The 14168-nt window shown below is 33.6% G+C and overlaps 1 protein-coding gene and 1 non-coding gene across 7 annotated transcripts in view; one reads left to right on the top strand and one right to left on the bottom strand.

Annotated features, from left to right (window-relative positions):
- Sesn (Sestrin) overlaps positions 1-14168 on the top strand; it is a 211291-nt gene that overhangs the window by 27580 nt on the left and 169543 nt on the right. For all 6 annotated transcript variants that reach the window (XM_087413540.1, XM_011063585.2, XM_011063587.2 and 3 more), the window contains 4 exons: positions 1561-1900; positions 2953-3481; positions 5159-6263; positions 10699-10764. In XM_087413540.1, the coding sequence (XP_087269666.1) occupies positions 3228-3481; positions 5159-6263; positions 10699-10764 (1425 nt within the window). In that variant the 5' untranslated portion in view covers positions 1561-1900; positions 2953-3227. The remainder of the gene's footprint in view (positions 1-1560; positions 1901-2952; positions 3482-5158; positions 6264-10698; positions 10765-14168) is intronic.
- Positions 10397-10469, bottom strand: TRNAK-CUU (transfer RNA lysine (anticodon CUU)). Its single transcript has one exon. It is a non-coding gene; the product is annotated as a tRNA-Lys (tRNA).

Below are 14168 nucleotides of genomic sequence, written 5' to 3'. Positions count from 1 at the left end.
TCAGCGATGCTAACGAAGCGGATTATAAATCTTGGCGCTAAAAAACTGCTTACTTCCATCATAATTTCAGACACGTGTCACGTATGATTAAGTGTCGCACGGCGCACAAATAATTTTTCGTATTTGTGGCAATAATTGTAAATTAAATTGATGTTGAAGTTAGTCCATTTTATAGATGAAAGTGAGTAATTGCGAAAGAGTCGATTATACAGTTAAATACTGATTTCCTCAAGGTTCAGGAATTACGGGTACTGCATTACCATTGCATAATGCTCAGTCGGACGATAATCTGCCAGTTATTACCGTACCGTTGAAAAGTGTTTCCTTATTAGAGGTGGCCTCTTATAGGTGGTCGCTAACGTATTACATCCATCCGGCGTAAGAGCGTAAGATCGATCGAAGTACGTTACGCGGCGGTAAATTGAAGTTCAATACGGTCACGATGAAATCACTCGGCGAAATGTGCGCTTTTGCCACGTCATAATCTGTCTTTTTGCCGCGTGCAATTTCATTTCCTCTTTCTCTGATCGATGTCGATCATTTCGCCTTAATGCGACAGTACTTTCTGAGTTTCACCCACGTTTGTTTTATAGAGGACGGAATCCGTTGAAGGAAAATGATTTTATCTATAGAGAAGATTTTTCTTTGTCTTGCACACAGAAAAATATTATACATATTGTACGCAAATTATAATTACTTATTTCAAAAGTCTATATATCCGCAAATTTATCATAAAAGTTTATAAACATCGAATTTTTTAAGAATATATTCTGAATCCTGCACGATAAGATTTTAGTGAAGTATCTAAAAATGTAGCTAAGTATACATCTGAAAATAATTTCGTTGGATCATCAAAATAATTGCGTAGGAATCTCAAGCATAATGAATAATGCTGTATAAAGTTTTAACATTCTAGCAACCAGTTTGAGCATCCTACATAATTATTTTATAAATTTATTATTATTAATGGTTTATTATTATTAATGGACCATTATGGTTTATTAATGGTCCAATAAAATTATTATTAGGTCTGTATTTAGCTAAATTTTTACTTCAGAAAAACCTTTCTGTGTAATAATTGCATAAGTTTAATACTTTAATCAAGATTAAATTAAAACAAATTCGTTTTGCTCATTAAGCAAACATAAAGTTGCTTCTTCTATCAAGTTTATAATATTCTTTAAAAGAAAATTCTTGTTTTTAGTATATTAGGTGTTGGAATTAATTCGTAGCGTTTTTAATGAAAGAATGTTATTTATTTCACATGAGCATTAAAAAATACATTAATGAAAGTACTTCCCATCACTTGTAAAACGCTACGAATTAATTCCAACACCTAATATATTAATGAGTTTTTCTAAAATTTGTAATAAGTATTACAATATTAATATCAAGAAAATATTCTTCATTAAAGATAATTGTTACTTAAAAGAAAGAAAGTAAATTCCATAATCACGTTTCTTAGCAATTGAATGATATTTTTCTGCGTGAAGGCGGTCAGAAGTATTTTCTTTATAATTTATCCTACATTTTTTATAATTTTTTTTCTTTTACTTTCAGGTGCTTCATGGACTAGAGTAACATCCTTGGAAGAAAGTAGACTATCATTCGTAAAATTATTTAGAAAATTTTGCGAAGAGTTCGGTAAAATAACGTGTGCGATAATAATGTAAAGGAAAATGTGATTCTCGGTCAGTGATTACTGATTACGTTGATACAGAAAAAAAGCAAGAAACGAACTGTATAATAGAAACCGTGGTAGTAAAGTAAAGAGAAGAAGAGAAAGATAAGCACTATATAAAAGGTACAGAAAAATAGAAGAAAGAAGAGGAGAGACGCATTGCGATCGCATCCGATCAAGCTAAAACGTTCTCTCGGTCGATCGTTTTCTCTGTGGAAGGTACGTCAGAGAATCGTCCTCTATTTCCACCGTCTTGCCCTCTCTGAACTCGAATCTCGATAGATCGCCTCGACGCGGCAGCCGACGCCTCCTGCCTACTTTCTATCGCCCTGAAACGTATCCCGAGGTGCACCTCGCCTCGGTAAAACCTCCGAGAAACGAGTTTTACGGCCGATTCTCTCACGGCGAAACGCGACGAAACGAGCGTAATTACGCGAGGATAGTCTACTCTCGCACGCTGCCTTCCTTTTTTCCTTCATCCCCTTTCTTTCTTTGCTTAAAGAAGGAAAGAACCTCGGGAAACGGGAACATCGCGGGAGTGCCGTTTAATCGGCCAACACAATCGATCGAGTCGATCGATTCGGCGAAGACGTGATGTTAGAATGATTATTCGTTCGAGAGAGATTATATTCGTTAGAGAGATTATCGCGACGATTTCATTATTGGTTTAAAAAATTCAGATAAGGACAAGATTTGAAACGAAAGATTATACCATACTTATTTTCGTAAAAAAAATTACATATAAGAGATTTGAGAGATACAGAGAATTAAATTAAAGAGAAAATTATCCGAACAGAATAATTGTAATTAGCGATTGACCGTGTTCTCGTTTGTGTTGCGTTTCGCTTGTAGACACAGGACAATGAGTCGATCCGCACTGTTGAATTCACATTGTCAAATTATATCCAATTTGAGTTATTTTTAATTATTTCTAAAGATCACCACTTCTCCTATTCAATATATCGTTAATTTAATTAAAACAATGGAGTTAAATAATTTAATTTAAACAAATGTATTAAATTAGATTTAATTAATTTAGTTTATTATTAAGTGCACATGTTAATAAGAACGTTACTTACTTTAAAACTATCCACAGAAATATATTGATTTACATTTTGATATACATGGAAGTTAAAAATAAAAAAATGTTATTTAATTTGAAGGATTGGCTTACCGTTGCTCCTTTGATATCTAACTGTGCACGTGCGAACGATCTTCGCAATCGAGATTAAAATAAACAGGTCTTTTGATGGTACTATTTCCTCTTACAGTTGACGATTACAGTAGCTGTTTCGAGAGAAGATTGCTCGACGAGCTCGCAAAATAGGCGAAGGTACCGTCTCTCTGGGAAAAAGAGAAAAGGCGAATTGGAAGGAAGAAAAGTGTAGATATCCCGCTGGTCCATCGCACACTGTTTATCCTGGGAATCGAGCCGAGCGCCCGGGCGCCTCGATACTCCGTGCGATTGCTTTCAAAGACGAAAGAAGGATTCCGCAAGGATCGGGTAGAAGGAAAACAACGTGCGCAACGATACAGGAAAAGAGAGATGTACCGAGAACCGAGCAGTTCGTCGGGCAGCGGCGCTTCTACCAAGGGCGACGAAGTCGAACTCGTCAGTAGATTCCTGGCGCCGCTCTGCGCCAGAGACGAAGCGGCAAGGAACATCGCCTTGGCTGCGGCCAGGACTACCGTCGAAGGATGGCTGGGTGGCGTCAGCAGCCCAAATCGCTGGGAGGACGCCGGCGACATCGAGGACATCAAGACCGCGAGTGGGAAATTTTCCAGTTCTCAGGACGGAAGGTGAGTGTTTTGTCATTGTAGAGTAGTAGTGAGATTTGGTTATGAAAGTAATGCGAATTTTGGACATAATTATATCAAATTGATAATTAATTTGATTAAATCAAATTTGTGCAAGTGGATAATTAATTTGATTAAATCGAATAAGTAAGTAAGGACCGATACGATCGAGGCTAGATCTTGACCTAATATTTTTATATGTCAATTCTAATCTCATTTTCCAGTTTACATACTGCGCGCCGCTTACTATCTGTCGAATTTTTAAAATGCTAATTGTATCTTTATCAAATCGATGATTGATTTAATTATAATATTGTTTCAGCTTTAGTTTATGATTGCATTTCAAGACCGACAATAATCGGCGGGACAGTTCATATAATTGAAAAATGATTTAGAATTTACATATAAAAATTATTAGTTATCAAGATCTAGCCTTGTTTGTTTTTTTTCCTTTACTTATTTGATTAGTTATAGCGACCTAGATTAACTTATTATTATTTGATTAATTTCTGCTTATTTTTTATTGAATTTTAATGTTTTTAAAAAAAAACTTACATATTCTTGTTGATAATAATTATTAATTTGATCGGGCAGTGTTAAATCGTAGTATTTTAATCATGATTACATAAAGCGATCTCTAATCTTGAAACTATGTAAACATTCGCTGTTAAACGCCGTTATTCACATCATTGTTAAATGTTTAGATTTAATTGATATGTTACGATGAACATTTTATTTTCCGTATTTATTGAATAATAATACGGACATAACGCTAAAGAGCATTAAAATTATACAATTTGTTGAACAAGCTTGTTTACCGGTATCAATTACCTGGACCATTGATTAACAATTAATCAATTAACGGTTATCAAATAACAAATAATGTATGCGGTATATTGTGTAATAAATACTTCCTAAAATCTCGTTTCGCGTATCATAATTTCGATCGAGCGGACATATTTAATCGGAGCAAACATTTTGTTCCATGCTCTCTCTCAGCAAATTATTGGTCCTGGATTTAATATCAGCATTCAGTCACGCAACACGTAAAATCCGATGCGAACGCGGTATTTAAATAATCACGGCGGTTCATTAAAATGTGCACGTTATCAGGATTAATAACAAGCACGGAAGAATATTATATTCATTTAAGCGTAACTACAAGGACCAAATGTTGTGGTAATTTCCTGCAGCTTTTTTTTTTTAAATAAAATTCATACACTTTGTTTCCGTTTCAACTTACTAAAATTACAAAGCATTTCTGGCAGAATGATTCTAACTTTTAAATAATATTGAGGGAAAGTTGATAATAGATTACATAATGTTAGAAATCGTACAAATGGACATAATTAAAAATAATTGTATTGAGAAAGTCACGTACAAAAAGAAATGTTTCGCGATGGTCAGAGATGATTGCTGTTTATCATGACAAATCTGGAATAGTGATTTTATCAACTACAATAGTGATTTTATGAAAACGAGCAATTTATCTTCGTCTGATTTTATTGTTCATAACTCATCATTGAACGAGGTCATTTCAAATTACTTTGTAAATGATTGCTACTATTACGGCTTATTCAGTAACGAGAAAAATAGCGTCTCCTCAAAAGATTTACAAGCAAGACACGTGTATACTCCCGTTATTGACCTCTAATCGATAATATTCGTGTTTGGTTGAAGATACGATATGAGCATCGAACGGTCGCCGACGAGATCGTCGCCGAGAAATGTGCAGCAGCAGCAGCAGCTGTTGCACGACACGTTCCGGACGGAAGGCTTCTTTCCGCAAAGCATCAATGACAATCCACCTCCGTTCCTCGAGGAGAACAATCCGGAATGCTCGTTCGATTGCGTGGATGGTCGTCTTTTGAACGAAAGGCGATTTCGCGAGCGATACGCCAGCGGCGACGGCGTCGAGAGTTGCAGGTCCGGTCATTCGACGTCTTCAGACGAGGGTAGTAAGAGTTTCAATATTGAAGGCAGATGCCCGCGCTTCGGCTCGAACAGCGAGACTGAGAGGAAGCATCCTGGTTCATCGTCGAGTGACAGATCGACAAGCGATGACTATTGCTCTGGCAGGACGAAGAACAATTACGTGAAAGTGAAGGGCGCTAAGCAGAAGCAGCTGGAAGATGACGAGCTTGATGCGGATACCCGAGTGTACGGCAAAAGTCCGAAGTTCGATGACAACCTGAGCGGCCTCGCGTCATTCGACTGTCGGAATCTGAATCGCCGAGCCAAGATTGTCGCCAGCGGCGACCTGCTAACGCACGAACAGCGCCGATACTACGACGCCGGCACCGACGACGACGTCTCTTTCAATGACAGCGAGGCGGCGCGCAGCGACGGGGTTGTCTTTAACACTCTCGACGGTTTCGAAAACGAGAACGATCTATCACCTTTCTACCATCAGGATATGAACTTGGAGAACCGCGAGACAGCGGTCTATGATGACATACCGGAGGATTCTCGCCGGACGCAGCAAGACTATTTGCGCAAGAACGATGAGAGGAAGTTTAGTGCCGGTCAGATCAAAAGGCCGCTCTCGCAGGACGAGGACGTGTCTTCGAAGAGCGGCCGGGTGCTCGAGAGCCCTGAAGTGACACCCGGCGACGTCGGCAGGATGCTGAATCTTGGTAACGCTTTGGACGGACCCAGGCAAGCACAGGCTAACAAGTACCTCAGTCTGGTGACGTTGCATCTGCCGGTGATACTGAGGCTCAGCGTTAATTGCCCCTTCCAGAACGTTAGAATCAAGTGTGCGGAGATCCTCCAGATGGTTAAGGTAAGTGAAAATTATTTCGGATTTATTTCGGAATATTTTGGATTTGGCTAATACGCCAAATAACATACGTCTTTCGTGTTTAAATAAATCTGCGTTAACATTAATTGGCAACTATCTCAAATTAGCTTTCGAGGTTAAAGCTATTTTATACTACAGTATTATATTTTGAAGAATCATTTTTTGTTGTTCTAGGTCTAGTCATATTTTTAATAGAAGTTTACTAAAAAAAATTGTTTTTTATTAGAATCTATTAATTTTCTTTTATTTAAATTTTGAAATTAATATTAGTTTTCAGTTAATTCAATTTGCTTTTATGAAACACAAATATTATTCTTGTCTTATGTGTTGAATCTCTTAGATTTTAAAAGGTGCAGTAAAGCAAGCTGTAAAAGACGGCTTATCATTATTGTCCGTGATTATCTATGTGTGTAGTCTCCGACGGGAATTAAATATCGCACTGTGTGCCATGAGTCAGAGCATACAGAGACATTCCGACATTCCGGAAGAGAAAAAAAATCTTTGCGAAACGACCGATGCGAAAGATAACGGATAGCCTAGATGTGGCGATGGTCGTGCAAAATTTCGCTCGCGAAATCTTGGGAGAACAGACGTTAGCATAGTCGTGAAGTTTACACTCTTGCGTGCACTCGGCCGAAATTCTTTCGTAACGATTCTTCTGAAGTTTATGTTCGCCCGAATATTTCTCGCTGAGTATCCACGTGTTTCAAGTTTATTAGGCAACACGAAGCAAAGTTGAAAACGTTATAATCGACCAAGATAAGAGTACTGTGCATGCGGGATATTTAAAAAATGTCACACCTGCCTCTGCTGGACGAGCTCTCTATTTTTGTGAAAGAAAAAACGTAAAGTTATTGTCAGTTCTATGGCAAATAAAAATTGGTTATTAGATTTTAAGATTTTAATTATTATTTATTATGATTAATTTAAAGTTAAGGGATAAAATTGTATTCTATTTTTGTTTGAATCTTAAAAAAATTACAGCTTTTCTAATTTAGACAAGTTCGAGTCTTATTTATAATTAATTTTATTTTTTGTTAAAATTAAGAATTTAATTTAAAATAAAAAAGTTACGATTACATGATTCTATTCTTATTTTAACTCTCAAAATTATAGCCATTTCAGTTTAGAAAAGTTTGAGCCTTGTTCTTAATTAATTTTAATTTTTGTTGAAATTGAAAATAAAAGCAAGACTTATGAGAATTATTCATGTAATTTTGTAGCAATCGCCATTTTCTTTAGCTCGAAATTTCGGTACTCCTAGCTCAGGCGGAGCAAGTGCAATAATTCTGAAATACCCTGTATACATTCTGCAGCGGAATTGAGATTGTCCAGAATATTTCAAGCTTTATCTCTCCAGCTTTGCGGTAATTTATCCGAGTCCTTCGTGAAGAGTAACTACCGAGTGCGATTCTTATGCTACTGTGACTCTGTATCTCCACTTTTAATGTGCCGCTACTTTATGATTCCCTTAATAAATAAATTATTGTGAGTTTCACGTTAGAAAGAAGCTATTTGGGCTTGCAATCGAAAGTAATCATTGTTTGATCACTTTTGGAACAAAATTTCACTCCTTTGGAGGAAAAAATTGTACTTTGATCCCACCTTAGTGTAATTAGTTTCGAGATATCTTGAAAATTTGACTATAATAAGATTAGAGATGGACAGTAGTTGATGACTGGACAAAAAATGATTACCTTATGAAATTATTATCTTAGCTTGAAATAAGTTCGAAAATGAATACGTGAGAATAATCTGACGAAGGATGTACTTATGTATAAAAGATAAACCGGAGTAACCGACTATATATTAATGGACTTGTTTTGACTGGTTATTTGGGGAGGCGTTTGAACTGCGGCCTAAAAATATCTCGTACCTAGGCAGTTCGCGGTTAAAGCAACTTTAGCCTATCGCAAAGTTGCTCTTTCTGTACCTTCGAGTTCTATGCCGGTCATTAATCTTATTATGGCGGCAGTTAATCTTTTTCCGCGGAAAGAATTACCACGAGAATTGATCTAATTTATGCAACAATGCAGTCATTCAAGAAAATATCTAACAATACTGGCGATATAATTTTATGCGTTGCAAGTTCGTATATAAAGCAAGCAAACGGTCTCACATCATAAATATTTAAAATCGAGGCGACCGTGTAAAATAAAGGACATTTTAAAAAATGTTTCCGGCTAACAACTTTGGATTATTTTAGTGTTATTTGTTTTCTCGAACTTTACGCTCGCAAGGAAATCGCGCGCAAAGTAATATACTCGGGCTTCATTCGTCTCTGATAGTAGGATGAAAATAGACCGTAAAAATAATCGGCTATTTTTGAATTTTCCAGATCAAAGTAACGTATCATATTTCTTTGTTGTTTTTTTAAATATTAATTTTAAAAATAGTATGTCATATATGGGTCATTTTGATTAGTGTGTGAATTATGAAAGTTGAAAAAAAGATATGAAGTATGTGTATATATTTCCTGCACTATAAAGTTTCAACTTGTATATGTGATATATTATTAACTTTTATAGGTGCATTTGTAATTCTATTTATTTTCTTATAATGCTAGTCGACAAAATTTTTTTTATGTTAATCTGATAGGATGTTTTATATAGTATTTTTTGGGTTGATTTCAAAGTTTGTCAAATTTATAAGGGCAGAATTTTTGAATAATATGCATTTAAAAATTCTTTTACTCATATTTTCTGCTTAGAGACATAAATAAATTATTCAAAGAGAATAGCTACTGAATTTAACATGATTTTCTATTCGTTAAACGAATTACGTTTTTTGTTAGAATTACTTTCTAACAAAAAAAATTAATGAATTGGAAGAAATAATCTTATTTTTAGTCAAAGCGGATCTTAGTGTTTAAATTTCACACTAAGATCAGATCTGCTTTGATCGAAAACAGGATTATTTCTCTTAATTGCTTAATTTTTATTTGTTTAATTTAATTAAGAAAAAGATTCTATACGACGAGCTATTATTAGTAAAATGTAAATTTTTAAACAAAAATATGTCGGTTACAAAAAATTAGACTATCTAGAATAATTCTAATTTCATTTTCAGAATCAGCATAAAAAAATATATAAGAGTCAGCTAAATTTATCCATTTAACAAAATCGTCGACTGGTATAATATAATTAAGTAGTGCAAATCGTAATCTATAACATTCAAATTTATATAAACTATTGTCTTAAATAAATTATGTTGAAAAGTGCGAAACAGATGGATATGGGAAAGGATGACGTGTCAATTTAAACGGATATTTCATCCGTTAATAGCAAGACAAAAAATGTAGATTACACACGTAGACACGAATAATATCCGCCGCTCTGCTCACTGATATTGTCACACTCGAGGCTGATCGATACGACTTGTGTGTAAAGCTTTATACATAGTGTAGAACAATTTTCAGGCACGAAGCTGGCAGGAAGTCAGGAAAAGAAAAGGAGGTTTTATACATAAAACACAGTGCGTCGTATCGCGACATCGATAATCGCGTATAATTTGTGAAATATCTCTAATTATTCTACCTCTCTACATACGGTCGAATATTAGTAGACAAAAATATTCTCCTAACTTTTATTTTTTACTAACGTAGAAGATAAAATATATTATTTGCAAATATCGAATTTCAGTCGTAATATAATAATTTTATTAATGAACGAACACTCGGGAAATTCATATCTCGTATCAAATATTAATTATTCTAACTAATAAAATATTTTTTAAATGAAGATATAAAGCACTTCCAGTTATAACGCAATTAAATTAAAGCAATTATTTGATCATCATTCGTTGTTGATTCTCTTAGTCTTTCATTTTTAATTTAAATACAATTTTTTTTAAATATAGCTGTAAATGTAGCTGTTTTTAAAAAGAAATTTATATTTTAATTAATTACAGTCGGAAATGGAGACGATAAAAATAAATATTTTTTCTCATCGTGAAAATTAAATTGTTCGCCGAATTGCTGATGTGTATTTATTCTAATATTATTTTTATTGTAAAAATGTTTTAATCTCATTGGTTGTCGCAATGATTTAAAAAAGTATTTTATAAAAATTAAAAAAAATTTTTCACGATATGTAGACAAAGTTATACAAAAAATTCGCCCAACGTGGGGCTCGAACCCACGACCCTGAGATTAAGAGTCTCATGCTCTACCGACTGAGCTAGCCGGGCTGTTGGTAGAGCGCTTCTCTCTTATATCTTTTCCAAATGAAATTAGATACACAGATGATTAGTGTTATGTTCTGATATACACTGCCAGTATTAAAAATCTATAATATACGTAATATGAACTATTAGATTTTTTATACTATGAATAATTGAACACAGCCAAGATTGAAAATTTGTTCGAAATTAGGCACACAAATAATAAAATTAAAAATTTGTTTTTTTTTTTTTTCAGGAGAGAGGACTTCCAGTACCGGTGCCCGCCTTCGATGGACCTAGTGCCTTCGTCCCTCTCTCGGAGGTAAGTATCTTTGCATGTCATCAATTGCTTTTGTAGATTAGTATGCCAGCTTGTGTTTACGGCCGGTCTAATGAGTGTTTGATAACGTTAATCGAGACGTAACTTGTTCTTTTGTATTCGATTATATTTTTGAAAAGAGACGAAGATTCGAATTACGATAGTATTATTATAATTAATATTTGTGTGGTTTAATGGGAATTTCGATACGGTTTTGATGCATTAAACCATTTAATTCATCATTGATTCAACATTACGGTTATTTTGTGCGAACATGTGATTTTCAATTCGATATCACATTCGCCTAACATGTATTTTAAGATAAATAAGAGTGAACATCTTATTAGATAGTAAAGCGACGGTGAAGACTATTCAGAATACAATCACTCTTATTTACAAAGATAAACGTAAAGATCATGTTTATAATATAATTTTATGATTATTATTATTTTAATGTAATTTATTTAGAAATATTTTATTTTTAACTACGCTATCTATTTTAATTTGCTACAATGTCATAAACACTTTTCTTGATTAAAATCGATAAACGAGATTTCGATGAACGTAATAATTGTTGATACGGATAATAATGTGTGGTAATTCTTATTAAAATGTGGTTTTTCTGCATTTATTATTTTTTTTTATTAGAGATCAGCACGGTTAGTTTATTGTACTCGCGATTGGCCGCGACAAAAAGTGGGATGTGAAAAACGAATTGGTTGATGTTGCTGCGAAATCTGGGCCACCGTGTTAACGCTCGTAGCGTCAATGATTTCTCCAGCTGATTGGCAATAGTCGGTAACGAGTCGACCATGCAGATGATTAGCGCATGTAAACCGGATATTAAATCGGTCTAACACTCATTTGTCCCCGGTGACCCTTAATTTATTTTAATTATTTGTAAGTATTGGTATTGTTCGCTGAAATGCATTTTTTGCGATTTGTCTATGAAGAAAACTACATTGCCGATCGAGTTGATGCACGTGTAGTCTTACAGAGATGAAAAAAATTTTTATAAGTTATTTTTGAAAAATTTTTATTTATATTTATAAAAAAAGAATTATAAGAAAATTATAATTAATGTTTAAATTATCTAATTTTTTATTTTTTATTTTCTATAATTTTTAAAGTATATTTATTAGAATTGCGAATATTAATAAAAGAATATTGTTATTTTTAATTTCTCACTTAATTTTATTTTGCAAGAAATAAAATTTTTTTATTTTATCAATGTAGGATTAGAGGAAAGAATATATCGGTTGTTTTAATCGATTGACAGGTGGCGCCAATGATCAAATTATTCGCGCGGTTCTAAACGGTGTTATAATTAGCAATTATATAGATTAATGTCGTTTAATGAAATTGGAACGTTCTCAAATAATGAATATATTTTTGCGTTTTAAAAAATGGTAATAAAGTAAATGTAGTTTTCAATGATGTATAAAGAATTTTAATTAATTATCTAAATTATTATTGATGTTGGTTATTATAATAATAATCCTTTGTTGCTATGAATTACAATGTATTTCAGTAATGACACTCGAATCGCATTTCACGCTCGAGAATTGCTGACGCAACGTGCTGCGCGTTGCACACATTAACACGAAACTCATTTTGCACTGCAATTTATATTATGGCTACTAATAAACAAGTTTATCGCGATCTATATTTCAAGAGAGATCGGGCTCTTGCGATCTATGTTATTACCGGATATAATATTATATAATGCGATAATTTACGGATCATAATATTGAATTTTTTTACGCGATCTCATGGTATTTAATAAATGCTATCTCAGTTTAGATAAGATTATGAGCCGCATCTGCTGATGCGCACATTTGCATTAAGTAAGGAAGAAATGTATCAGTTCGAATTATCGTATAAACGTGCATCGAGCGCGTATGATTATCCGCACGTGCTATATATTTATTGATATGTGATATTTTCGATGTGTGAAAGAAAATAAAAATATGCTGCCATTCATAAATATCGTTCAATCATGATCGTTGCAGCATCACAGAATTAGAAATAGTGCGTTCTGGAAAATGTGATGTGTGAAACTAATATTCTTGTTAATCTCTTTTTTACACAGGAAAAGTACTACGGCACCTATTTTTTTTTTTTTTTTTTTAATAAAATCTCGTAATCTTTACAATCTTTATTATAAAGTGATTAAAATGTGTTCTCTGAAATGCAATTATCACCATTTCTGTAATAAATCAGGTAAGTGTAAACAAATATATAATTTTCTACAAATAAATTGCACACGATGGTTTTATTCAGGTACAAAAATCGTGATACTTTAAAAAAATAATTTTGAGAGAGTATTAATTTTTTATTTCAGGAAAAATATTTTTATGACGATATTTTTCTTTATATATTATATATGTATATAATATAAAAATTATTAAATGTGCACATTATTATATATATAAGAAATAAAGTAACTTGCCTAAAAGATAGCAAAAAAACGTAGTTTGAAAAACTTCATGTAGGAGATGAAGTATTTGTTATGGAAATATTTATCATTAGGTTCTTTTTGGAAAGAAAATATTATAATTTTTAATTTTTCAATTAAATGATAAAGATCTCTCTTATGAATAATTCGATATCTCGGGTATAATTTTAATTTAACATAAAAATCTTTCTGACGTGATTTATTACTTATTGATTCGTCTGTCATCTTTATGCTGTACGTTCTCTGCGTCACCGAACACGAAATAACTATCGATCATCGAGAACTTAAATATGAAGCGATGATGTATCGTCATTCGGTCACTTTTATCATTTTCTATAGATCTGTGCAAGATCTTACTTGTATAACTGACACGCGATCCATTTGTCATGCGTGCAATATCATGCTCAGCATTCTTGAATGCGAGCAAGAATAGGTATTGCGGAAAAAAACTGCATAGTAGATTATGTAAATGCATGACGCTTTGACGATTTGAAGATAACTGTAAAAATCATTTCGCAACATATTGATTACGAACGTATTTTTGTCACGCATATATAGAGGTATCACGTTACTATTTTTCCTCTTTATAATATTCCAAGGATAACGTTGCAACCTATGGATTATATTTCTTACTTCTTATTTCTTTCGCTTTTCTATAAGAAATTTTGTTGTCCTATTTCGACACTTTTATTGAATCACTCGGAAATATCAGATCCTCTCTTCTATAACTATCTCACATCCTTGCCGGTCAATTTCCAAGGGATATTATCGAACGCGTTCTACTTTATAGTAGTTCCCCAGGTATTGGGGAACCGGTACTGTGTATCGAGAATAAACGAAGTTTCACTTTATCCGGAAAAGCGATAGTAGCTGCCGCATAGCGCAATTTGGCCGCTATTTCTCGAAACCGAATACGATGTGACCTAAATTTCTGACACCACAACCAATT

The sequence above is a fragment of the Acromyrmex echinatior genome, chromosome 14 (assembly GCF_024713525.1).
Source record: "Acromyrmex echinatior isolate Ae372 chromosome 14, ASM2471352v2, whole genome shotgun sequence".
Classification (NCBI taxonomy): Eukaryota; Metazoa; Arthropoda; class Insecta; order Hymenoptera; family Formicidae; genus Acromyrmex; species Acromyrmex echinatior.
Note: the sequence above shows the minus strand (reverse complement) of the source record. Positions and strands in the feature narration are given on the sequence as shown.